The sequence below is a fragment of the Amblyomma mixtum genome, chromosome 7 (genome assembly GCF_055824585.1).
Source record: "Amblyomma mixtum isolate Tamu chromosome 7, ASM5582458v1, whole genome shotgun sequence".
In the NCBI taxonomy this organism is placed as follows: domain Eukaryota; kingdom Metazoa; phylum Arthropoda; class Arachnida; order Ixodida; family Ixodidae; genus Amblyomma; species Amblyomma mixtum.
Genome location: NC_143018.1, coordinates 107,757,719 through 107,785,614, shown reverse-complemented (window position 1 = coordinate 107,785,614; position 27,896 = coordinate 107,757,719). Strand labels below are relative to the sequence as shown.

General features: G+C 51.2%; 1 protein-coding gene across 1 annotated transcript; it reads right to left on the bottom strand.

Moving 5' to 3' along the window:
* Nucleotides 1–69: 69 nt before the first annotated feature.
* On the bottom strand, nt 70–27,508 carry LOC149337145 (cholinesterase-like). The gene is made up of 4 exons (XM_089554333.1): nt 27,409–27,508; nt 11,767–12,178; nt 4,002–5,210; nt 70–244 (listed from the first exon to the last, which is right to left on the bottom strand). The coding sequence occupies exons 1-4, from the start codon at nt 27,506–27,508 to the stop codon at nt 70–72; spliced, it is 1,896 nt and encodes a 631-aa protein (XP_089410459.1).
* Between the last annotated feature and the right edge of the window lie 388 nt (nt 27,509–27,896).

Below are 27,896 nucleotides of genomic sequence, written 5' to 3'. Positions count from 1 at the left end.
TATACTGTTTAATAACATATTACGGCCAGTGTCTCCTCCACACAGCCGTCCATTGACTGTCGAAGTGGGTCAGGCAAATAAGGCGGCACGCATCTTGTTCCAGCGAGACTGCCTTGCCAGGCGCCGACACCGGTCGTCATCCGGAAGGCGTTCGATGCGGAGTCGGTTCAGGGAGATGGCGGCCATCTCTCGTCTCGGCCTTTTGTACAAAGGCCAGGGCACGTCCTTCGTACGGTCCGGCACCCTGCACGAAGCGTATCTTTTTGAAAATACTTCATTTTGTGCGCCAACAGCCTAACAACACAGCGCGTGTAACTTGCACTTATGCACCGCAGTGCCGAGCTGGTGCAGAGGTGGAATGTAGTGTAATAAAACGTTCTGTGAATGTGAATGGAGTGTATTGTAATCGGAAGTCGGAAACGCACTTTGCAGGCTAGGGTGGCATGCAAACGGCAATGCCTTGATCTTGTTGCGTACTGCAGTCACACATACAGCAACTGTATCCAAACGGCCTGTCCGGGAGTTTGAAAGCGCCTTTCTGACTTCTTCGGATTCCCCTTGCCTCCGACGCCTCCTGCTAAGGGCGTTGCGGCTCGCATTGGGGGGTCTTGGCGCTCAAGTCGCCTTGCCTCAGCGTCGGCAAAGGGAGAGGAAAAACTTTATAAAGTAAAGGAAGTTTTTAAAAAATCCTGTAGCAAAACGGCTTCTTCCCCACCCTGCCCAAACTGCTCTTTCCCCACCCTGCCCAGGTGCGAGCAGGAGTTTAATGTTGTTCATATGTGAGTGCGCAGCAGGATTCGTCACTCTTGTGCACACATGCCTATCATTCCCCTCCTTTCTTGGCAGACATTCAGCATCTCACATTTCCACAGTTCCCCTGGTATGCATTACTCGATACCTTCCCTAACCATTGACAACACAGTTAAGTTTCCCTACGTTGAGCACAAAATTTCGGACCGGAGCTCAGCAAATCTCCAAAGATTTTAGGCAATGCACATTTGTCAAGGCAGGTAACATTGTCGGGCTTTCCTTGGTTCTTCTTTCGGGTTCTTTTCAGCGCGCATCGTCCATGGAGGTATACTGTCCCCGTAGGAAGCCCTTCATTGTCGCGCTATTACGTTTCCACGTCCAGAACACTACGAGACGTGCTCCTGGAAAGCTGTCTTGCGGGGCTTGCCGGAGGACGCGAAATGTGTCTGAACATTTTTGATGGGCAGATGTTCACAATTATTCCTGAATGTCTCGTAGATGAAAGAAGCATACGGCGCACTAAGGGCGAGGACACAAGAGTAGACACTTGGGGCGTACCAGCGCTGACTTACAACCGTGTGTTAAGTGTCTCCTCTCTTGTGTCCTCGTCCCTTGTGCGCCGTATACGCTTCCGTCAAGACAAACTAACAAGCCCAAACTGCCACTGCAGTCGTAGACGAAACGAACGGAAGAAAGAACTGTTCAAGTATATGTAGAAAAAGTCGGATCTTCAGCACGAGGCTCAAGATGCGTACTCATGAACAGACACACGCGGGCACATATTTAAAGTGCCCGCCCATTGGACATGTAAGCCCCTTGCAGGGAAAGACAATCGCGGCGGGCGCTGGGCTATTTGTTTTATTGCACATTTTTATATCATCCCTCCATCCGCTGTCCTTACTCACTGTACCTTCTCCTCTTTTATTTTCTCCTCCCTGCCCACTCTGTCTCCCTTTATTTCCGCTGCTCGCAGCTCAGGTGCTTCAGTTTTCGATAGCAGATGCCGTGGCCAGCAAAAAATCTATTTCTCCTTTTTTTGTATTTTGTGTCAATAAATCACTAACAGTAATGTCGCCTTCGCAGTAAGGTTGATGAAGATGATTGATGGATCGCCAAGGAGTAGTTGTGGCGGGGTATAAAAGCTTGGGCTTTAGCAGAATAAACGTAGTTGGATGTTGGCGCTCTGTGTGTCGTATTGGTGTTTCATGGTGCCCGTGTCCAGCTGCTTTGTGCCGCAACACTTATTCCTAGAGGATGCACCGACTGGCCCACATCTTATAGGCCGAGGTGTGAAAACATTTCACCATGAATTATCAACGACAAAATAATGCAAATTTTCGGAAGCTTTTATTATCTTAAAGAACGAGCAGAGGGCTAACAAGCTCAGGCTGTTTTTAATTCACTTCCTTATTAAATTGGCTTCACTGTGGAGTTACAGGACAGTGGAAGCCTGCAATGCTATAGGAAATTTGTTTTTCTTGAATGATTTGCCACATCTGCTGCAAGTATATCGATCAAGGACAAAAAAAAAAAGTCCGTTTGTACTACGAATCGTCTCATTTGAAATGCGTAAAAACGGGCATAGCGATAACCTGTATGCGCGTTGCTTTCGAGAAGTCTTGTCAATAAAGGATTCCAGAAAGCGTAAGCCTGCCATTTATCATCATCATCATCAGCCTGACTACGCCCACTGCAGGACAAAGGCCTCTCAATACCTCTCTAATTAACCCTGTCCTGTGTCAGCTTATCTCCGCAAACTTCTTGATCTCATCCGCCCTTCTAACTTTCTGCCGCCCCCTGCTACGCTCGTCTTCTCTTGGTATCCGGTCTGTTAACCTTAACGGTTATCTTGCCTTCGCATTACATGCCCTGCCCAGGCCCATTTCTTCCTCCTGATTTTGACTAGGATGCCATTAATCCGTGTTTGTTCCCTCAGCCACTCTGCCCTCTTCCTGCCCTAACGTTACGCCTATCATTTTGCCTATCTGCCAGTCAGTTGCCTTGAAAGGGCATATTTCTATCGAGAAGCATTAGCTTCGCTTGTCCGAAATAAAATGGCGATGAAAGCCGATAAGCAAGTTGAGCTGTGTGCGAGTAATTGCGGGCACAAAGCCAACAACATAGCTGTGCTATATATCCACAAGGTGACGCAATGTGGCATCTAGGTTGTTCCCATTGCACCGAGTAAAGCGGCAAGAATGTGTCACGACTTCAATGGCGCCAATAAGGAGGCCGCCTGCGCCAAGAAGCACGCCACATGGAGTGTCCAGTGCCAACCGGTGGTTGTATGCTATGTGATCCAACTTTCAGGCGGGAAATGCTATATCGACAAGACCGACCGGTGCTTCAGCGATAGCCTATAAGAGCATCGCTTAGATATATAGTCCTTTTCGCATTTGTCTTTTTGAGGCCAGCCATCTTGCCACTGAACTGTGCCAGCAGCGTTCTGATTGGCGGATTTCATACAGGCATCTACTGTGCATGCGCAGCGCAGTCCAACACACACGCGTGCTCAATCAAGCTGTGAGCAGTGAAAAGGTCTATAGCAATACAATCGAAGCTTGGACACGTATCTGATCACAGCAAACGCTGTGGTTTTTCCCCGTCTCTGCGGGAGTTTCCGCAAAAATGCACTCGGCAAATATAAAACGAAAATCCCTACATATCTAACGCTAGCAAAACGATCACTTGGCTCTTGGTATATCGACGGTGCAGTGCCGCTTTTGCCTGTATGTTTGCGTTCTTGACCGGGAACGATTGTGGCTGCTTAAAAAAAAACACTGTTGTTAGGAAGCAAACGCCAGTTGTGTGAATAGTCTGCCTTGAGCATTTGTGCTTGGTGATCTCCAAAAGTCGCTAAATCTATGCATTCAATTAATCAACTAGAACTAGTCCGACTTTCCGTCCAATTAGGGTTACAAGGCACCACGCGTGAAGATTTATTGGTAGTTATATTGTAGTTATAGGTATTTGCAGCTCAGACCACAAGTCTTGCACGTTACCCGTCACTTTCATGATACAACTGTTCGTGTGTTTTTCCACTTGGGCTTTTAGCGGCGTTCCTGAAATTTCAAGTTGGCGCAGTTTAACAGTTAGGCTTAAGTGTGATCAAATCTGCTATTTTTATAACTGTAGTTTTAAATGCACGCAGTATTGCACCCAGTAGCCATGCTGCGTTCATTTCGCTTTCACACATGCACAGCACCACGTGGTTCCCACCACGCGTTGCTATAGCTAACAGGTCTGCGTACCCAGTTCTGGCGAAGGCGCCCAGCTTGCCCATCATGCGGCGGCTTGTGGCTACTGCGTGGCTGTCGTCGGGCAACTGCCGGCCCAGGAAGATGCCAAGCATGAACAACGCATCTGCGTAGTGGGGCGCACCGGACCAGTGGCCATGCACCTCAGCGGAGTCGTCCATGGCGAGCTCGTTCAGGTTGTAGTCGAACTCGTAGAAGTAGACGCTGGCTCCGCCCTCCGAAGCGAGGTCCGCCATCATCCTCGCCGGACACTTCACCAGCACGTCGCCCAAGAAAGCTGCCGCGTGCACGTAGGTCTCTTCCGCTGAGGAGAAAGACGAGGCGTTGTCCGCGATCAGTTCGCCGAAGTAGGGCCTCCCGACTTCCGCGAGCTGCTCGGCGCCGAAAAAGTGCAGCACTAGTCGGTCCAGCAGCATCCGCAACATGGGCTTTGGCAGTGCGTCCACAGTCTCCAGGTCCCAGTCGTCGACGAACTGGCGCAGGAAATACTCGCCCTCGTTGACAGCGTAGCCGATAAGCACCGCCTTCCCTGCGAAAGTGCCGCCGACTCCTTCCTCGTCCGGCAACAGGGACTCGCCGGACGTGGGCAGGAAGAAGTCGTCTTCAGTCATGTTGGCCCCGTACAGCGGCCCGAAGGGCCGCGCGTGGACGCCGTTGAACTCGTCCAGGCTGTCGACGATGTGTTCGGCCGAGGCAAAGCGAAGACAGGACATCGCGGACTGTCGGAGCGGCTGCTCGTCCTTGTCCACCGCGACGTTCAGGTGTGGTTCGTCGCACGCGGTGGCGGCCAGCTGACGCAACTCTTCGTTCTCGGCGAATGCGCTGTAGCGACTCATTATGAACGGGCTCCCTCCCGACAGTACGGCGCGCTCGAAGAACTGCCGGCTCAGCGGCGACAGCAGATGGAGGCCGGCGGCGACCGCGCCGCTGTCCACGCCCAGGAGCGTGACGTCGTCCTGGTGGGCGCCAAAGGAAGCCGCGTTGGTGCGCACCCACTGCAGCGCAAGCAGCTGATCCCAGAGGCCTTGGTTGCCCGGAGCATCCGGCTTGTCTCCGGAGCGCAGGAAGCCCAGGGGGCCGAGCCGGTAGTTGGGCACCGCCACGACCACGTCGGCGACGCTCGCCAGCCAGCGGCCGTCGTACAGCGAGTCCCTGTTGGAGCCAGTTCGGAATCCACCCCCGTGCAGCACCACCACGATGGCCCTGGAAAGAGCCAGCCGAAGAGGTAGACTGATGCTGCCTGTTACTGCTGTCGAAGACTTTAGGAGTGCTTTGTAAAGACACCTAGATACGACAACCAACACTCACTATGCTCATAAAAACTCCTCCATCAAGGACAAAACTAATTTCTTAATTGAACAATGAATAAAATTATGATAAATTTGAGCAAAATATATTTACGAAGACATGGCAGTGCACTTTGGTTCTGAGGATGAGTTTCTATTTCTTGAAATCTGTTTGTGTAGTTTTGTTCTGCTTTCGTCAGGGTGAAGAAGAGCCTTAAAGGGCCACTGCCCAGGGTCCGGACATTTTTGAAAAACAAGCCCACTGCATAGATGAGGCATCGAAGATAACCTCTGCAAAATACTAGAGCCATGCGCGCCCCGAAAAGCTGCGAAAATTCAAATCAAAGCCCGTTCGTTCTTTCCTTCCTTCAAAAACGGGCCCGGCCCACTACTCTGCACCCCGCTGACGTCAAGGGGGGATACTTTCGCTAAAGGCACTCCATTGGTGCATCGTTCTGACTGACGGGAGAAGGTTGGGCGTAGCCTTGGCGTCGCGTCGTCTGCACAAGGCTTTCCGCAGCGCCTTCTGTTCTGGCTCATGCCTACAAACCCGCATGAAGGAACAAAAAAAAAAAACTGCGGAAGGAGCGTGCGGCGACAGCCTTGAACCCTAGCCATAAAAAGTAAAAAAAATAGTAAAACTGAGGGAGTTGGTTTGCCCCCCCTCCCTCCCCCCCCCGCCGTGATCACGTCACGAGACGCTCTGCGTGCGCGCTCCCTTCTCAGTTTCTTTTCTTCTATGCGAGCCCCCCAAAACAAGGTTTTAATTAGTAGTGCAGCAGAGCCTTTCCCTCGCTCGCCCACTTCACCGCTCCGCACACACACCGCTTATCTTTCGTGCATCTTGCGTACGCCTTGACTCCAATGAATGACATATGCTTTGGAGCGGAGAAAAGACACAAACACACAGAACACAAACACGCATGGAGAAAAGCAAACGGGCGGTTGCCGGGTCCGCGCTTCGCCGTGTGTTTCGAACACAACCGACTTCCGCCCCTCCGCTCGTGAAACGGTGGGGAGGCCTAAAAGAAAATGAAAAGGTGGCTCGTTAACTGGGAATGACAAACAGATGTATGAAAGGATGCGCTCGCTAACAAGTCTAGGTGGTCGAGCCGATCGCGCCTCTCGATCGTTCAGTGTGCGGAGAAAATGCAAAAACCAAGAAAAGAATTCTATTGAAGGCGGGGCCATGACGTCGCCCTGTGACGCACTCCACAGACACCACGCCTCCGGCTTACACCGGAGAACGAAGGGGTGATTTTGCCTTGCCGAGCCTACTCGACGAGGAGCGGGAGAGAAGAATTTCGAGGAGGGAATGGAAGGAGAGGAGGCTCGCTCAAAGAGAGGTAGAGAGTGTCTGCTGAGCTGGGGTGGGCACAGGCCCTTTAAGGCTGGTTCAAATGCCAGCGACTGAGCTATTGAGCAGCGCATCGCAGCGGAAATTTCAATCTTGTTGGAACCTCGCCGCTCATCATCGCGACAACTTAAAACAGGACTTTCCGCGGCGGCTACACGATTCGCTAGTATTTTCGCTTGCATGTGAAACAGCTTTTACGTTGAAATACTGGAAGGCATCTATACCAGCTGCACAGCTACCATAGTCCTCCATAAAGCCAGGAATCGAATTCCAATAAGGAAGGGTGTCAGGCAGGGAGACACGATCTCGGCAATGCTATTCACCGCTTGTTTACGGGCGGTATTCAGGGACTTGGATTTGGAAGAGTTGGGGATAAGAGGTAATAGGGAGTGCGTTATAGTAACCTTCGATTCCCTGATGACATTGCCTTGCTAAGTCACTCAGGACATGAACTGCAAAGCATGATCAATGAGGCAGAGCAGAGCAGAGCAGAACAGTGGGTCTAATCATTAATATGCAGAAGACCAAAGTAATGTTCCACATTCTAGCAAGAAGACAGCAGTTTACAATTGGTAGTTGGGGAATACGTCTACTTAGGGCAGGTAGTGGCCCCTGATCCGGATCACGAGAGGAAAATAACTAGAAGAATGGGGTGGAGCGCATTTGGCCGGTTCTCTCAGATCATGAATGGCAGTTTATCGATATCCCTCAAGAGAAAAGTATATAAAAGCTGTATCTTACAGGTGTGCACCTATGGGGAATGTGGAGGCTAACTAAATGAATTCAGCTTAAGCTAAGGACAACGCAGCGAGCTATTGAAGGAAAAATTATAGGTGTGACGTTAAGGGACAATGAGAAGGCAGAGTGAGTCAGAGAACAAACGCTGTTTAAGGACTTAAAGGAAAGAGAGGAAATGGGCTTGGGCAGGGCATGTAATGCGAAGGTAAAATAAACGATGGTCCTTTACGGCAACGGTCTGGATACCAATACAAGGCAAGCGTAGCAGGGGGCGGCAGAAAGTTAGGTGCGCGGATGAGACAAAAGTTTTCTAGGATAAGCTGGCACAGGACATGGTTAATCGGAGCGGAATGGGACAGGCCTCTATCCTGCAGTGGACGTAGTTAACCTGATGATGATTATTATTTTCATTCTTTCCGATAAAGCTTCATTTTGTTTTACAAGAAAATTCTGCACGAATGGATGAGATGCATTTCCAGAGCCAATGCAAAGGGTCATGAAAAAGTTGTCTGCTACCGCTTCTTCCGATTTCAACTTACTCTTCTTGCTCGATTGTTTCGTGGCAGCCGCCATGTTGATATCGCTAAGTATACTAATTTATCTATGCTGCTACACCGTTGATTCTGTACTGCATCACACCGAGAACGCGATGCATACCGTATTCTGCTTTGTCATGTGTTCTCACACGAAATGTTAACTGCAGTGCAATAAAAATAGAAATGGAACGAGGCTTTCTATGAGGACGCCTTGTGATGTGATGAGGCGAGCGAAGCGCGTAGTGGCACATATGGGTCGTTTGCAAGCCCACTGGCAGAGTTTATACACTGTGAGGAAAATAATTCTTGTCTCATTAATTTTACAAGTTTCGTAGCACTTGGTGGCGGAGAGAAAAAAAAAGCGAAAATATGATGACTGATATGTTAAACTCGTGCCTAAAACCACCTCCAGCACATATCTGCGACATCCAGCCTACAGCACGCAATTACCTTACGTGATTTTCTAATTGAGCATACGCTGCACGCGCAGGTTCTGCGACGGTGCAGTGCAACCAGTGAGGTCGCATCACAAATAAATTAGTTAATATACGATACCAGCATGTACGGTGACTGCTATGAAACAGGCAAGCAGTGGAAGAAAACTGGAACCGGAGGCTCCCTAGCAGATAATTTTCCCATGATTCTTTGCGCTTCTTTGAAAACGCACCTCACCCATACCTAGCCATGTATAACGGCTTTTTATAGCGCTACCTGTTAAAGGGGCTCTAATAAAGTTGCGATATGCCTGGGAGGTTAAAGCACGCCGCTTAACGAATATTGTCCCGGAAGAATTTTTTTAATGCGCTTTGCTGAAGCTGGGCTATTTGAGGTCAAAGTTTGGATTTCAGCTTTTGCGCGCCTGCGCTGCTCCGCTGGCCCCACCCTTGGGGGAGGAGCTTCCTGACCCGTTGGAGCTACGCGGCTTATTGGCCGCGGCCATGGTAGCTGCTTGACGTCTGAAATAATCTAACCAATGGTCGCGAGCGACGGAGGAGGGTGTGAGCATGAAAAGGCCGCCGGGAAGGGCTCGCCAAATTTCGCGAGTGATTGGGGGTTCTCTGCTACGTGTATAAAGTGCATTATTTGGCTCAGGTGATCGTGACAACCCAGTGCAGGGACTGAGCGAGTTTATGTGCTCTCCTCGGAAAGTGCTTCAGAGCCCCTTTAATGCGACGGTTCCCCGCAAAGCGTGCTATCGTCGTCGTGGTAGTATCTCCCTGATCTCCTTACGCAACACCTGGAAGATGGAGGATGCACACGGACGCTGACGCCGCCCGACAGTTTTCTTCGTTGCCCACCTAATGCTATAGCATTAAAAATCTTTCGCCTGTGTAAAGCCTCGGCTTAGAGTAAAAACACTCAGTAGAGTAAAGAGAGTGCACGTTAACGAACCCCAGGTGGTCGAAATTTCCGGAGCCCTTCACTACGGCGTCCCCTCACAGCCTGAGTTGCTTTGGGGTAAGGGAGTAATTACTCATTGGCATCCACCCAAGCGCAGCCACACGGCTACAAAGTAAAGCTATACAGCTTTCTCAGAAACTTCGCAGTTAAAGAAAAATTCGTCCTGGTTCGGGGTTCGAACCCGGCACCACCGCTTCACCGGAGCAGTCGCTCTACCAACTGAGCTAACCGTGATGGCAAGCTTATGGTAGGGCGAGAGCGAATTGATCAATAACTCGAAGTGGGAACAGTGTTGGGGTTGGAACAGCTTTGGAACAGTGTTGGAACAACTTTCCTTTGTAGCCGTGTGGCTGCGTTTGGGTGGATGCCAATGAGTAATTACTCCCTTATTACAAATTTACTCCACCTTGGGGGATTCCCCTAAACTTTTGACCATCGCTTTGGGACGTTAAACCCCAATAAACAAAACCAAACCAAACCAGCATCGAAGTAATAATAGACGGTAAATTGAATTGCTTTCGCAGAATTCTCTCATCAGATATCGGATCATCGCTAATGGTCTGCGCAAGCGTTGTACTTATGCAAATTCGGGGTAATGTACTGCTACGCGTGCTGGTTTTATGACAAGTGGGGATGGAGCCGGACACCCTGTACGCCAGCTGGGTGTCTCTTTATTGCTCAGAGCGAGGGAGAGCTCCTGCATTTGTGCACATCATCCCTGCGACACCCACACATAGATGGTTATACTGAGTATCAACAGAACTCTAAGCAGCATGCTTTTCGTGTATGTGTATATGGAAACCAAGAACTGGGAAACCACACTTTCTTCAGTCACATACACTCCTTCAGCATCGCGACGCACGAAATGACGGTGTGCCCGCCCACCCCAGCACACCCGAAACACTATCCAGCTGTTTTTATTATAGTGACAGACCTTGTATAAGAAGACTGGCGGGGGGGGGGGGGGGTATTTTGTTCAAGAGAGCTTCAAAGAGCGCTTTATATGATGACCGCCGTCGGTCATCATGTAAACTACCTACGCCCCTAGTGATGTGATCTGGCTTTAGCGACCGCTAAAATAGAAGGAACTGCTGGTGCACTGCGCCCAGCTTTGTGCTTCCTGACCGACTAAGAGATCTGACTTACCAGATCGCAAGCCCCACCTAAATCGACCGCATTTCAGCAAAAGCCGAACTTACGCATATCGCCAGTTTGAAGCTCTGCCACTCAGGTAAAACGCCGCCAAAAGCTCCCCATTGAGTCTCCGCCCGGCAGAGGGACAAGATTCCCGTGGGAAACAACGAAGATCACAGCTCTGTCTGACTCACGGAAGAATCGTATTCCTTCGTCTAAACGGCTGTTAAAATATTTCCACCGGTCACCAGTGACATCCTGTGATGTGGCGCTTAACGTGTTGATGAAGATTATTTAATCACAGAGCTTCCATGAGTGTCCGTGTCTGCGTGGGCTAGGGGAACCGCTGTCGCGTCATGCCCTTAAAGGGGCTCTCAATAATGTTGCGGTATGCCTAGGATGTTAAAGGAAGCCGCTTCACAAATCTCCTCCAGCAAGAATTTTTTTTCAATGCGTTCTGTGGAAGCTTAGTTATCTGTGGTCAGAATTTGAATTTCCTCTCACTCACTCACTCACTCACTCACTCACTCACTCACTCACTCACTCACTCACTCACTCACTCACTCACTCACTCACTCACTCACTCACTCACTCGGCTGCGTACGCGCGCGGGAATTCTCCGCGGGGTGAAGTTAGTTTAGTTTAAAGCGACTCAGGCTATGAGAGTCGCCGTAGTGGAGGGCTCCGGAAATTTCGACCACCTGGGGTGGTCGAAGTTGGCGCGGTGAACCAATGATAGAAGTCCGCTGCTGACGCAACGAGCGCGCTGCATGACGCGTTGCGCGCGGATTCGGGCGAAAGCCAGATACCGCTGGTCACCGCGAGGCGCAGAAGCGGGAGTTTCTGAAAAAAAATGCATTGTAAATTATTGGCTCGCCTTTTAAGACTTTTACGCGTCATGAACGCTCGGTAGCCTGTACTCTACATAATGCGAGCATTCTATAGCCAACCTCAAACACCCTTTCAGGGACCCTGTAAGCTGTCGTTAGTGGCTATTTATTAATAAAAATAAGAATGGAAGGAAAATATGCTGCTAGCCGCGGGTTCTGCCATCGAAACCTGAAGCACCTGAGTTGCGGCTAGTGTGACAGAAAGGACAGGGAGAGAACAAGAAGGGAGAAAGAAAGGGGGGAGCGATAGTAAGAAAGGATAGGGGTGTAAGTATCCCCCAATTTTTAAAAATCGACATCTGATTTCAAGTTACCAACTCAACGCGGGTTAGTATGATGGGTGAAACGCTGTGGCGATATCTTAGAAGCCCATTTCGCGTGCATGACAGAAGTTGTTAGCGAAGATTGCTCGCTTGCCTCCGGGATCGGTCGTACAGGCTGCTGGGCACGAAGATGTCCACGCGCAGGCAGTCTTCGTCGGCCGAGGCGTTGGCCGGCGGCTCGAAGTACTCGCTGCTGGCGACCTGCGCACACCGGACCTCCTCCCTCTGAGTGGCGTCGAGGATGGCCTTCCAGGGTGCGTGGCGCTGGGGCACGCGGTACCGACGCGCCCCCAGGGGCGGCTGGGCGTAAGGCACGCCGAAGAAGGCCACCACCTTCTTGTCGTTCACGTGCAGCGCCACGCCGCGGACGAGTCCGAGGGTGGTGGACACGGTCAGGTTCTCCTCGGACAGTCGGCTCGCCGGAGACCGGGCGCTGTCTGGGGTGCCGGACCGGTGCAGGACGACGAGGGCGGCCAGAAGCGCGATGCCGGTGACCAGGGCGGCCACTGCATGTGTGTGTGTGCCGCAGGGTAAAACGAACGAAGCTTGGGATCGCACTCACGTCCTGCTAATTCGAGACAAGTCGTGCTTTTAAGGCGAAAGCCTTTAATGCTTCGTCGTTGTCGACAGAAGGTTATCAGCTGAGGTCTCACGCTTTTTCTAGTCGGACCAGAAAAAAAATTTCGCTGTGGCTTAGCTTAGTTAAGCCCGGTAATTGCGAAAGCTATATCCGTACCTACGCCATGGTACAGCTGGTAGTGTAGCTGGTGGTGGTGCTTGTGGTTAGACTTGTGGTGATGCATCGGTTATACAATCCAATCCAATATAATCTAATCTAATCCAACCCAATCCAATCCAGCCCAGTCAAATCCAGTACAATCCAATCTAATCCAATCTAATGCAATCAAGGTCAAATGAAGGTCAATGGTGGTCACCGCCGCGGCACGATGGTGGTCACCGCTGCGGCACGGCAAAGGCGTGAAAGTGCAAGCAGTATTGCTTTCGCAAAGGTCAATGGTGGTCATCGCCGCGGCACGATGGTGGTCACCGCTGCGGCACGGCAAAGGCGTGAAAGTGCAAGTAGTATTGCTTTCGCAATAAAAATCTTTGTGCACGATGGGATTCGAACCACCAACCTTCCGTTCCGCAGCCGAGCGTGCTAATGGCTACGCTACTTCCTGCCAACGCATATGCAATTCTCCTTGTCTAGGACGCTGGAGGGAATTTGCAGAAAGCCGTCGAATCAGACGGATGCTTCCCAAACGCCCTCCAGTGTCTCCAGCATTTACTAAGATTCACAAACAATTGTGTACTTAACTAACATCTTAACCCCACACCAGTGACACAAGCAGCAACACCGCGCTAAAGGCTTTCGCCTCGCCGCACTTTAGGTCAACAAAGTGCCGCCCTGAATTTTTACAGTGCGAACAGGGTATAGTAGAAATAAGGGAGGAGGCAGTACTGCTTCTTCCTTTACGTCTACTTGTGACATGTCAACGGCACCTTACCAACAATCTCAGCTGCATATTTCACTAACTATTCTGTCAAAGTATTCTTCCATCAAACACTGCGTTACATCCGTCAAAGGACGTCTCCTGAGCGATCACGGCGCGCTCCTTCTCCCGCGAGCCAGCTGCTTCCCGGAAAAAAAAATTTCACCGTGCAACACCGGAGGAGTGGTCGAACTGGCCTGTTACAGCATGTCCGGAAATTTTAACGGCCAGTAGATATTTCAGAACCGTGTGCGTTAGGGATCCGTTCAAGACCACCTGGCAACACTAGAACGGGAAACTGTCTATTGCATCAGGAGAGCTTTGATTCCCACGTAGTGCACGACACTGCACTTCACGCTCGTCATTCACGCAATCGCGTATCAGAGTGGTAGCTTACAGAAAACGCAGCAGACGCAAAACTTGAATTCTTGATTCATAGACACCGACATTGCGACCACTTGCGTCTCCGTCACTTCTTCTTTAGCCACGTGTGCGCGTGGTCGCCGATGTGAACGCCACAAGTAGGCGCAGTAGTGTGGGGAACGCGACAATTAAAAAAAGAAAATAATGCTGGGATAGATGACCGCGACTCAAAGAAGAGAACGAAGACGACCGAGCTGTTCTCTCAAAACCTCTCAAAATTCTTTATTCGTTTTCCCAGATTCCTCAATTTTGATTTATGAGCCCCTTGAGATAAGCCTGGATAATTTTTGTCCGTTAAGATTTGCACCAAACCCTGGCCAATCCCCCACCGTGGGTTTGTGCCGTCGCTTCAGAAGCAACAACAACTTCTGCCCTCACAGAGCTGGTCTGGTGGTCATCTCACTGTGCCCATTTTGTGCCGAACTTGAGACAATAGATCACTACCCGCTGTTCTGCCGCCACTTATCCCCTTTGAGGAGGCGCTTATTACAAATTCCGTTTCACCAGTTGGGTCTGCTTGCGTTCACTGCGGTTGTTCTTTCGATTGGTGCTTCTTTGCTTGGTCAAAGCTACAAGACTGTGCGCTCTGCTGTGCAAAACTTTCTTCTAGAAGCGCAGGGACTCCCATTCTGGGCATTTTTTCCTACCCGCTCAGTCAATGTGAACGTGAAACATTACATGCATTATATCCGAATTCGCTCATAAAACCATTGTCCCGGCCGTCTTCGATCTCCTAGTTAACAGGTACTCTGTCGTTGCGTCGTCCATTGTGTCAGCTTATACCCTATATTATTTTTTTCTCCCTCTAAACGCTTCTCTTTCGAGCAATTCACCACCTTTGTCTTGCACCCCCCCCCCCCCCCCCCCTCGTCGTGGATATGTGCTATCTTTATTTCAGGCCAACCAGCCAAGTGTGTCGCATGGGCTCCCGCCTCGAAGCCACTTTTCGGTGGAAAGAGTAAGCCCTCGGGCTCGAATCTTTGGAAAGACATCCGAGCGATTGCCCTGCGCCCAGCACCCGCCGAGACCGGAAACCAGTTATTCTATCCGCCTTTGGGGAATAATCAACTTACGCTCAGGTTTATATCGACTACAAGCGAGATATCGGTGCCGGTCCAGGTGTACCTAGTAGAAGGTTCGGACCTACAAGGCTGTGTTGTTTACAGCGTCGACGTTGCCGAAGACAAGGCTGCCCTCCAGCGTGAGCTGTACTGTCCTTAGCACCGTGTTATCCACGCGCGGTATATGGGCAAAGGGCTCTCCTGCATCGTCACACTGCAAGGCCCACCAACTCCTCCAAAATGTCTTTACTACTATGGCTGTATTCTGCGGCCTCGGCCATACAAACCGAGCGTTGTCTACTGCTACAGTTGTTTCAGACAGGGCCATATGGGCCGATCATGCCCTTTTACAACGCAAGGTCAGGAGGCACACCGTCTAACCGGTGCGGACTTTGCAAGACCGACGACCATGACATCACCTCTCCAACCTGCCCAACAAAACAGAAGGCAACTGAAAAGGTTCGGCGTGGGATACACAAACTCGTGCCTCTACCTGCAAATACAGCCCCGATACAGGCATACAAGTTTGCGGCCTTCCAGTGGGATGACGACGACTGGCCGGAGCTTTCTGAGCCCAATCCACCTGCAGCCCCTGCCGTCGCCTTCAGTCTACACACAAGCACCGCATGCTGGAGCCTCTGCATGAGGGCATGGCAGGAGTTGACGACCAAATCGCACGCCTTTTAGCCGAGGTTTCTAAGCTACGACAGCGCCGTGAACTGCTTGCTCGTCGTAGACCAACAGCGGAATCCCACTCCACGTCGCTCAATGCTGCCGCACCGTCGACTACGTCTAGCCCTCATGCGTTGTTCGCTGACTCTACCAGGTCTTCTGCTGCACTTCTGGATAACTCTACAACATCCCTCCTCCGATTCGTGGTAATCTAACCTGACATCAGTTCTTTTTCAACGCTTGGACGCTTACCCCAAAAAGGCGAGTACAGGTTGCTGTGGCGTGCTCCAGTGAAACTGCAGAGGCCTCTCCACAAAGCTGGGAGAGCTCAAATATCGACTTCGTCTGAACAAGCTCCAGGTGTGGGCTCTGCTACTGCAGGAGACCAATGCCTTGCCATCCATTCCGGGCTTTAATGGATACATGTCTCCTTCAACGAACGACCGTCGTGTGCACACTGCTGCCCCTCCGGGAAAGGCGGCGGCATATGTTGATACACGTTTTCCTCAAGTTCGCTCTCTCTAGAAAACTGGTGCACCTCATATCAGGAGGTAGTTGCTGTGGCCGTGAAGTTTCTCAAAGCAAGACTTTGATTTGAGCTAGTTGGTTGCAGCATGACATGGTTTACGCAAAAGGCATACTGGCGCTAAAAGACGGAGACAACACACACAAGGCAGGACTGGCGCCAACTTCCAACTAAGTTCATTTATGGAAAAACCGCTTAATAACCACACGAACAGGCAAAAAGATAAAAGCAAAACAGATACAGGGTGATTTCACAAAGACACACGTGCCAAAAGGACAAAAGCAATGATTATAACTGACTAAGACCCACTAAGAAAGCTAATCTCTTCATCTGACAGCGACACAGATGGCTTGCTTATGCAGATATGGCCCCTCTGCTTGATGTAATATGCTTCTATTATTTCACGCTCTAATCTGTCTTTAGACATCGCAATGAATTTAGTGCTTTCAAAACCGGGACGGCATTTGCAACTTTTGCAGTGAGTGGCCATATGGCTGCCATAGCCATTTTTTATAGCAATCTTGTACTGTCTCACTCTTTCATTAAAAGCACTGACCTGTCTGGCCGGTATATTCCTGACCGCCGCTTAGAGGCACAACGTACACAACATCAGCCGTGCATTTGGTGACACGGATTTGGTGATTCTTTTTGCACTGCCTGACCATTCTTACTTTGTTCAAGGTGCAAACGCGCGAGAGCTTGCAGGGAGCAGAAAACACCACATTGATCTTATACCTGCTGGCCACTTTCTTGAGGTTGTGCTAAAGCCGATGAATATAGGGAATCACCACCATGGGTTGTTTTTCTTTATCCTTGTTTTTTTTACCCTGTTCACCTTTGACGTCCGCTTGCGCTTCTTGGCCAGGTTCTCACTAATACTAGTGATGAGGTGTTTTGACTACCCGGCTTGGTGAATGCGCTCAGTTTGCGCATCAAAGCTCTGTGCCATCTCATGCTCACAAAATTTTTCCAATGCTGAATTCAGGCATGTCGCAACGATTCCCCACTTGAATAGCTTGGAATGTGCACTACTAAAAGGCAGTCGCTCTTCGCACGATCTGGGGTTGTAGGACCAACAAACATGGCTGTCCTGCTTAAACACAAGCCTCAAGTCAAGAAACTGCAGGCTATCGTTGTGGGGAACTTCATGCGTTAAAAGAAGCCCCTTTATTCACTGATGAAAATGGTTACAATGCCTTCAAGGATGGCGCTTGGTTTTGAACCTACGTGATCGGTTAACACAATTAGGTAGTCATCCACATATCTGAATACCCTAACAACGTCAGAGGTCAATAAAAGCCGGTCACTAACACGTTTGTCAACACACGATAAATAAATGTCACTCAAAATCGGTGCAAGGGACAAGCCAATACAAACGCCATCGCGCTGAATATAAAACTGATGGTTGAAAAAAACTGCAGCCGATGAAAGGTGCAGCAGGGGCATCAGTTATGCTTTAAAGAGTTGGAGGCATACCGTGGAATGTGACGAGAGCGTAAAAAGGCGCAAGCGGCGAGTGGTTGCCGCGGAAACGAGCCAGGAGGGACTTCTCCTAGAAGAAGGATGAGGGATGTCGAGGAAGATGGTGAGAGCGTAAAAAGGCGCCACTGACCAGTGGTTGCCACGGAAACCAGCCAGAAGGTACTTCTAGAGAAGGACCAGAGGTGCCGTGGAAGGTGGTAAGAGTGCAAAAAGGCAGAACTGGCGAGTGGTTGCCACAGCAACAAGCCAGAAGGTACTTCTGCAAGAAGGAGGAGGGATGTCGTGAAAGGTAGCGAGAGCGTAAAACGGCGCAACTGGCAAGCGGTTGCCGCGTGAACTAACCAAAAAGTAGTGCTCCTGAAAGAAGGAGGGATGTGGTGATGGTGGTGAGAGAGTAAAAAGGCGCAACTTCAGGTAGTTGCCATGGGAACCAACCAGAAGGTATTTCTGGTTGAAGGAGGAGGGATGCCATGGAAGATGTTAAGAGCCTAAAAAGGCACAACTGGAGAGTGGCTGACACGGGATCCAGCCAGAAAGTACATACTTCTCCTGCAACATAGAGAATGCCGTGGAAGGTGGTGAGAGCGTAAAAAGATGCAACTGGCGAGTGGTTTCCACGGGAACCTGCTAGAAGGTACTGTTGTGCCCGGGCACGCATTACGTTGGCCCCGTTGGAAACCAGCGCCGTGCGCCCGCCATTGCGCAAAGCAACCTCGGACTCTCAGACATGTCGCGGCTTGCAGGATGAGTCATCCTGGCTCGCCCGGCGCGTTCCCGTCCCACTCTCCTCACTAGCGTAGGCTCAAGACTCAACCGACGCTTCGCCGGCCGCCCTTTCCAGGCTGCAAACTTTCAACGGCCGAAAACCTCTCGTCCAATTCGAACGGTGACCAATGGCGTGACCTGATTGGAGGGTTCAAACGGCTGGCTGCAGCAACCGTCATCGGAGGCTATAGACCTTTCGATCGGGCGAGGATGTTGTCGAAACGCCTCCTCTCTGGACTGCGAGAAACCGGTCCGCCGCCGCTTCCACCGTGCTAGCGCAAGGTGCCCACTGCAGTCCAGGGAACAATATGGCAGCGCCCAGGGAGCCCGATCGGAAAGGTCTATAAACGGAGCCACGCTGAGCCGGAGCAGCAGACGGATAGCAGACATGGAGACATCACGCCAGAGAGACGCTCTCCCGGGGCATCGCCCTACTCCTTTGTGCTAGCCCGTTGTGCTCTCGGCCCTTGTGCCGATCATGTAAAGCCCGTACATACTGTAGATAAACGTTCGTTAACTCACCGTCGCCTCAACCGTTTCTTCGCCCAACTCTCCGCAACAGTGGCAGCAGGCTGAGATGCTACTCCAGTCCCAGTGGTGACCAGGCCCGATGCCACCTTCGTAACAGGGGTGGCAGCGATGGGATGCCCATTCATAATAGTGGATGGCAGCTGCGGGATCGACCGGCGTCAGCTACCTCGGCGCGGTGAGTGCCTGATGTTTTCCCCTCAATTCGCCAGACTGCTCTAACACACGTGATTGTAGTTTATAGTAGGGCTGTGTGTGTAGCACTGTAGAGAGCTTTGCTGTTTCGAGCCTAGTAGGAGTGTTTTGAAACCAAAGCTGGTGCTGAGAGAGTAAGTAAGGCGCAGTTTGAAAGACTTACTTGCGCGTTTCATAGTAGTCAACTGCAAGGGAATTCTAATTAAGGGAAAACGTCAAGAGGCTCTTGTGCGCGATGGAGAACTTCAAAGTGAAGGAGCTCATCGAAATTTGTGAAGAGTTGGGCATTGCTATGGGTCCTGCAAAACGAAAGCAAGCGATTCTTGATATCATGCAGGCGGAGCAAGTGGCGGCTGAGGAAACCAATGAGGCCTGGTCTGAGGTCGAAGAACGCCGTGAGCGCGAGGAGAATAAAAGAAAGTTGTGAGCGCGAAAAACAGAAGCATTTTGAGATAAAACGGCGTGCTCGAGTAAGGAAACTGATGGACCTGGAGCTTGAAGCGCATCGGATGAGTTTCGAGAGAAATAAAATATTATCCATTCTGCATGAGACCAAAGGTCGGCAGCCAAGAGACAGATGGTCGTGGTGGTGGAAAACATTTATGTACAGATACACTTCAGGAGGTTATGCGTGAGCTGACCCAGAGGGGAACAGGCTGCGGCCCTACATGGTCGCCGAGGATATGGCGAAGTATTTGGCGGAGTTTGAGGGCACCTGTCTGGAAAGTCACATCGAGCGAGATCGTTGGGCACAGGTGTTGGTCGCCCTTCTTTCCAGCGAAACGTATGACGTTGTCAAGCGCCTGCTGGACGGCGGCTTGGCGGACAACGATGAGCTGAAAGGCTTTTCACTGATGAGATAAAACTTGTCACCGGCGTACCTTCTCCAAAGGTATACCAGCGCGAGCAAAATAGCACAAAATCGTTTTTATATTTTCTCTTCCTATTTAAAGCCGGCATTTAGAGTGGCTCGAAAATGCGGAAGATTCGGACGATCGTGACAAAGAGGTAGAGTGCGTAGCTATAGAGCAGCCCTGCCAGTGCGGCACAGCGAAAGGTAGTCCGTTCGTGGCAGATATAACTGCTGCTGTAACAGTGGTAGATGCCCCGCATTCTCGAACTGAGGAAACCTTTCTATCTTCGAATAAGGTATCCACAGCATCGGCCGATGCAATTACAGTGAGATTGGAGCGGAATTATCAGAAATTGGCAAGTAGTAGGAGTTGCAGAGCTGGGCTAAGAGGATGTCCATCTGGACATTAATGAAAGCGCTTGTGCCGACGCTAGCGAAGTAAACGAGGATCACACAGCGTGTTGTGCATCGCATTCAACAGAAATGCAAAAACCTGACACTTTCGATGAACAGATGCGGACGCTGAGTTGTGTGCTAGTGTTTGCGGCGAGCGATGCAAAACAAGTCCCGTGCTTTCGCACCGCTCTGAGCTTTGAGACATTCCAGAAAGCAGCTGCAGTAGCAGTAACATCGCGACTGAGTGCAGGGCCGACCGTCATCCGCAGTCGGCTGAAACGTGTCAGCAGCATGACGAGAGCTGCCTGCTAGCACTCATGTCAGGGGAGAACACTGGTTCGTCTGCGCCTGAAGAAGCCAAAGTGCTGGACGACAGTGGAGTAAAGAACCTTCCAGACGACGTGGGGGCTGTAGATGTCATTCCATCCGAGAAAGATAAGGACGAATGTGCACTCAGAGACTCTGAGGAGGAAGAGCGCAGGTTTGAGGAATGTAGTAAAAGCATCAAAAACAGACCTGAGCCAGGTAGCGCACGTGAATCGGCTGACAATCATAGTGATATTGTCAGAGAGCAGCAATCTATAGGCAACGGAATCGGCATGTGCTTCAACAGGAGAAAATGAAAGGAAAGCACAAGAAAGAAAGCTGCAACCGAAAAGAAAGCAACCGCCAGTTCAGGAAAGTGAATTGCCACCGAAAGATGAAAGGCAGGCATAAGAAAGAGTGGTGACGCCTAACAGAGAAAAAAGGGGCAAGCGCGCGAAAACGGGTTTCCACCTCCCGAAAGCATCAGCGTCACCGGCAAAATGACTGCGGCAAAGGCAGTCACGTTGTCAGCCTGAAACTAGCGTCAGAATTGGAGCTAAAGAAATGTTCGAGGCATCGCTATCGCGCTAAGCGAAGCGCATAAGTGTGCCGAGGCACAGAGATCTGGGCAGTAGGATAAACTGCAAAAAGAAATCGCACAAGCATTCTCGCGGGAAAGAGTACCAAGGGAGGAAACCGAGATACAACAGAGCGCTGCCCGGGAGACGAAAAATTAGCGAGCTGGACAAGGCTGAATTTTGCCGCCAGTACACAGAGAGCATGACCCGCAAAGGAAGAACGTGCTCTCATGCAAGCTCTCACTTTCAACTACAATCACGGGGGAAACCGTGGTCTCAAAGAAAGCGGCACGTGCGCGCAGAGAAAACGCGTGTATGGCTCACGAAGCGCAAGATTGTACGGGGCCGTAGTGACAGAGGCAACAAGATTAGTGGCAAGAAGAAACCGTCTAAGCGCTCGGCCGAGCGTAGGTACCGCGATGGAAAGCCGCGAGTCAAGATATATAACGCCATTCAGTAGGCGTAAAATCAAAAGGCCGGGTAGATGCAAACCGCACACCGAGCGAAAAGGAAGGGTGCGCGAGAAATTAAAGATTTGTGGGAGGTCTCACTTGCCACCACGAACAAAGCGTTAGCGTCAGCGTTGGCGTGCGCACGCAGTTTTCAGAAGTTAGCTTTGCGGCAGTTGCGGTAGTTGCGGCTTTTGCGCCCTTAGCGTGAAAACATGGCGACGTCCTTCTAAGCGAGAGCCGCCCGCTTCAGCCGATTAAGCAGTCCTTGCGATTCCGTTCTGCATGTTGACCGCCAACTACTGGTGTTTTTGCTTTTCACTATGACTTACCTTGCTTCGAGATAAAGTTTAATCTGCAATTCAGCCCAGTTTTTGAGATACGCTCTCGATTCTGGAGTGCGAAAGCCTGATGGGACCTCCAGCTACACTGCTACCGTCTGCAACTGCCCGGAACGTAACACAAACGTCCGGAACAAAACAAAACTACATTTCGAGCTTTGCCGCAATGTTTTATGTACTTAAATGATGTAACACAACAAGCTATAATAAATTTGCAAAAGTTTTTTGAACATTAGACGCCATGTGATGGAAAATATTCTTGCTCGAATGGTTTGCAGTTAACATTCCTTTGACTAGACAGTGCCACCGCTATAGATTTTTTATTTCATTTTATTTTAATTTATGGGTCATTGTGCTGGCGAAAATCAGCGCTGCTGTAATAATTGTCTTTAAAGAACCTGAACTATAATATTTTGGCAAGTTAGCGGCAGTGGCGGTCATTTTAGATGGACCTTTCTACTCCATGTAAAGCATATTGCGTTTAACGTTTTCAGAACGCTCTACTAAAACTGTATTTGGGGATAAGTTGCTTGCGGAGTTGCGGTACGCTAACGTAATTTCCCTTAGGCCCGCTATCACGCTAACGCGATACTAAAACTCTCTATTAGCTTTCCACTCTAGCGGGTGTCGTTTAACGCTCGTTAGATGGGAGTTAAATGCGAACGTAGACGTACTAAGCTGTGCTTCTAAGCATGCAAGGCTACCTTCGACTTCCTCGTGACTTACATTTTGTCACGTCGCGAACGTTTATCAAGTTCGCTCGTAGATCGGTGCAAAACTGATGTCCTCATTTGCGGCCTCAGCCGATTGTTTTCTTACCCAAGTGATCTCAAGGGACCAAATTTACTTGGCATTCATTTCATTCCGTGTGTTACCTGTGTTTGAAACTTGAGTTATTACTTTAGACTTCTGGTATTGCACATGTTTCTCTTGTTGAAGAGGGAAGAAAAAGGAGACAGGAGTATAGCCAGCAAATTTTTATGACTTTGAAATCTGGTGTGTTGACGGGTGACGGAGGGCACTTGCTCGTGTTGGGTGTTGCCTGTTGTCGGTCGGTTCTTGGCAAGATGCAGAACGATCAACGACCGGTGCTGAGAAGCAAACTCTTCGGAAGGACCGAGCGAATCTGGTCCAGACACCTGGGCGACAAGGCGGCGGTGCAGTGATCCTGGCCTCATGAGCGGGACCTGCTCATGAAAAGGAGCATGGAGCCATGTGCGGCTGACCACCGGACGGGAACTTGGAGAAGCCTGGCGTTCGAGCGCGCCCCGCATCCGAGCCACGTGGAAGCAGCTCGTCTTCTTGGCGCGTTTTCCGGCGGCCGGGGTGCTTTTGTGCTTGAGTACGCGTTCCGCTGGCCCCTGTGGAAACCAGCGCCGTACGCCCGCCATTGAGCAAAGCAAGCCCGGACTCGCGGACATGTCGCGGCTAGCAACATGAGTCATCCTGGCTCGCCCGGCTCAGTCCCTTCCCCCCCTCCTCGCTAGCGTCGGATCGAGACTCATACGGCGCTTCGCCGGCCGCCCTTTACAGGCTGCAAACTTTCAACTGCCGAGCTCCTCTCGACCATTCGTCCAACTCGAACGGTGGTCAGTGGCGTGACCTGACTGGCTCGCTGCTGCAACCGTCACCGGAGGCTATAAAAACGGAACCGCGCTGACTTGGGTATCTGTTACAGCCGGCGTTTTCGCTTCGGCGGACGCGGTTGTTGCGACGCGCGTCTGTTCTTTCACTATTTCCTATCTTAGAATTCTCATCTGTCTGCGCGTGGCAGCGGTGGTGGCCGAGTCCACTGCGTGGCCGGTGGTGGCCAGTCAGGCCGAGTGTATACCCTCGGGTCGCCGAAGGACGGAGGGGTGCACGTACTGTCACGCTGGCTGTTAATTGAAGAAGGCTGTGTCCTCGACAGAGGTCCCGTGTTCTGGACATCCGGCGGGGAAGCACGTTCATTCACCTGCGGGTAGACTGCGGGAGATTCATTTCCAGCCGTGTTGGATTAGTCAGCATCTACCCCTTCCCATCGACCGAGCTGCGAGAGAGCGGAACAGCCCGCACCGCCTCTGCCGTGGATGGTAACACCAGCGTCCACTTCTGTCCATCCGATTGGACAGCGCTCTTCGAACTTTATTCCCCAGTCAGGGATCTGGGGAATCCGAACCCTATTTAACTCGGCTATGAGTGTGGCCGAGGGAAAAAAGCCTGCTAGCTCCCGTCGACTCCGGTTGACGAAGAAGTTCCCTTCCACTGAGTCATTCTCAGTCGCTCTTTGTAAATAATGTAAATAATTGTATAAAGTTTTCTTTGCCTTCCTCCTAACCCAGTCTTCCATCCTCCTCGTCCCATCACTGGTCCGGCCATGCTACCCGGGTCGCAACAACTGGTTGGCAGCGATGAGATCGTCTGCGTGGTGTCTTGGCTCCGGTTTTGGTGAGTGCGTTGCCTTCTCTCCTTGAGGCTTAGCATTTGTGCTGCTCTTCCTGGTAATGTACGTTGGTTGTAGTAGCCTGTTCGGATTTGAACCTTGCTTTGCACCAACATCCTTGAGAGACTAGCGATCACTTTGTTAGCGAGCACTTAAGGGCAGACATGGACTGGCGAAAGCTACGTAAGATGGACTTGATCTCCTTATCTGGAGAATTAGGGATTGATTGTGGGAAAACTATGAAGAAACTGCAGGTTGTCAGTGTGATAGAGGACCTCGGTTTTGAGGACGAGGAGATAGTGGAGCACTGGGAGGAATTGGAGGAATGAAAAAGAAAAGAGGAATTGGAATTGCAGGAGCGAAGAAGAAAAGATGAATTGGAATTAGCGGAACAAAAGAGGAAAGATGAGGTGTCGCGAGAAAGGAAGCGACTAGAGGTGAAGCTAGCTGAAGCTCAGGCAGAAGCAGCAAAAGCGGAGCGAGAAACGCGAAGGCTTCTCAAATGGCGAAGGGCTCGAGATCGTTTGAGAACTTTTCGAAGAGACGAGAGCTTCAGAACTTTCCTCGAGAATTTTGAGCGAGTCTGTCGGGAGGAAGAGCTAGACCAGGCCGAATAGTCAATGTTGTTGGTGGTCATCCTCCCTGGCGACGTCGGCGGCGTATTAGCGCGCCTCTCCGACGATGAGGTTCACCACTATGACATAGCAAAAGGTGCCCTCTTCCGTTTCTTCGGCATACGTATGGTGGTGGACTCTAAACGTCAAAGTGAAGATGCAGCTAGGGACACAACAGTTGCGCAAGACAGCAACGACAAAGCCGGTATAAGCGTAGAGAGAACTGCCAGTTCAGCAGGAACGCCGGCAGGATCTGTCAATTTAAAGGCAGAGGAAAGGGACTGTAGCACTACTGGCCATGACAAAGGCGCAAGGGATGGTTTGGCCGGAAACGCGAGCAGAAAAGAAATTTGCTACACGGCCGCTTCTAGCCCTGAGAAAGATGCCGCTGTGGCAAATAAGGCGGAGGTGCCGCGCCAGAAAGTCTGTAGTGAGTTGGAATGCCACCAGAACGAACGACAGCTTTCCGGGAAAGAGCGTCACGGAGAGTCACCGGATAGCAACGTTGAAGCGCCAAGTCAGAGCGCAGCGTTAGATGAAAAGGGCGATGCCGCTCAGATGGTTGCTGGAATCCGGAATGTTATTGACGCTGCTTTAAAATGCACAATTCAGGACAGCGAACTATTATGTGCGGCAGAAATTAAAGTGCAGGCAAACGAGCTGTTGTGCTCAAAGGAAACAGCAGCGACCTGCTTTTCGGAAAGACCGTTGCCGAGCAGTGAGAGTGAGGAGCATGTGGATTGGCGCTGCAAGGTGAATCTAGCACGCGAAGAGCCTCTGAAAATGTCTAGGTTCGGTTTTGATGCTGCGGCGAGGGCCGGCAGCTTAACACTTGACGGCACCGCGATAACTGAAGGCGCGCGCAGAGGATGCGCTAGGGCAGCCTCGAGAATTCAGGTTACGAAGTAAGGATGCCTTGAGGCTGGCAAACGCCTTCGTAACTAGTCGAATTCTCTATTCGACTCCTTATCTCCACCTACGGAAACAAGAGGAGGGCGCCCTTGAGGTCATCCTTCGCAAAATTGTTAAACGTGCCCTTGACCTCCCCATCACTACTTCAAACAGCCGGCTTATGGCCCTTGGGGTGGTGAATACTTTCCGGGAGCTCCGGGAGGCGCACCTTACAAACCAGTACACGCGCTTATAGCTCACGGAGTCGGGTCGCCGCCTTCTTGCTCGACTCCATATGCAACACACCCCTCCAATGGAAGACAGGTTTCGCATCCCGGAACTGTGGAGACGTGCCCTCCACGTGCGGCCTCTTCGAGCAAACATGTCACATGAAGACCATAATGGTCGGCGCCTGGCGCGAGCGGAAGCCCTAGCCCGACATTATGGCAACAGAACAAGTGTATACTACGTGGACGCCTCTGGCCCTCACCATGGGGTATGGTACACGGTCGTGGTAGTTCACAACAGCAACACAGTTAACGCCCTCACCTTCAGAGCCCGCAGGGCAACACAAGCAGAAGAGGTCGCGATTGCTCTCGCGGCCTCACATTCTGATTCAAAATACATATAATCACCGACTCGCGAGGGGCCTGTCGGAACATCGAACAAGGCTACACTTCCTTCCTAGCCTATCGAATCTACCAAAACTGCATACGGGATACGGACCCCGCACACCGTTACCTTATATGGGCCCCTGATCATCAGGGGTTGACAGGAAACGAGGCAGCAGACGCCACCGCTCGCGCGCTCTCTCACCGGGCTGTTTTCTCCTCCCCACCCGATCAGGAACTTGATTTTAATCTGGTCTGTACCTTCAAAGATATTACAACCTACTACCAAGATAGTCTTCGCCTTTACCATCACCCATGTAAAGGCCTCAAGAAGGCGGATGAGCGGCTCCTTCTCCGCCTCTTCACCAATACGTTGCTGTGCCCGGCAGCACTAAAAGATTTTGACCCCTCCTTTAACGGCAGCTGCCCGCACTGTAGTGCGGTGTCTTCAGACACCTATCACAGGTGTGGGCCTGCCACTTCAACCCGGCTATTCCCCTCATCCCCAACCCAACCCGGGAGGACTGGGAGGCGCCCCTGCTGGGCTGCCACGACTTACAGGCTCAACAAGCCTTAGTCGGGCGCGCCCGGGCGGCGGCCACCGCCACTGGGGTCCCAAACTAGGGACCTCCACCTAGTGCTTGTAAGGATCGGTCCCTTATGGGCTGTCCCTTCTAAATAGATGTTTCCACCACCACTACCGCATAAGTGGTAAGAAATTCCTGTGAACCTTATTGACCTTAAAGTCCGCCCACACCCCGCCACCCTGGCAGGTGGCAGTTAATGGTTGATCGCGAGAGTTAACTCGCCGTTGTCAGCGCTAACGCATGAAGCCCACGTCTCTCTCTCATCACACCACGTACCTTTAAGCGCAATTCAGACATGCGCTGAGCCAGGGAGCCAGTTATGCGCACTACCTCTCCTTGAAATGATCAGTGTTAAACGTTGTCAACGCCAGCGCCAATGAACACAATGAACGCCGACTGCCTATGGCTTCAGAAATAATTGTCTTTGAAGTCGGATCAGATGCAGCCAACGCAATGGCGACCTCCTCCGCGTGTGTTATGTCACGGGCTCGGAAAGTAGGGCCGTTCACTCTTTTGGATTGGTGGACGACTGCGGCCGTGTACCATCCCCCATGGTGGGGTCCGGAGGCATGCACGTAGAATACGCCGGGTTTAGATCCATAGTGGCGGTCCAGGGCTTCCGCCTGCGCCAGGCGCCGGCCATTATGGTCCTCACGGTTCATTTTCGTGGGAAGAGGGCGCACGTGGAGGGCGCATCTCCACTGGAGTGGAATACGTACGCGCTCTTCCATGAGAGCTAGTGGTGTGTTGGATGTGTAATCGGGCAAGGAGGCGGCGACCCGACGATGTCTTCGAGAGACGTGTGTATTGGTTGGTCAAGTGGGCTTCCCGGAGCTCCCGAAACGTGTTCACCATGCACAGCCCCAGGAGGCGCTTGTTGGAGATGTTCACAGGGAGGTCCACAGCCCGCTTAATAATTTTGCGGAGGATGACTTCGAGTGAATCCTCGTCTTGTTTCCGCTGGTGGAGGTATGGAGTCGAATATAGAATTCGACTGGTTACAAATGCATTCGCCAGCCGCAAGGCGTCCT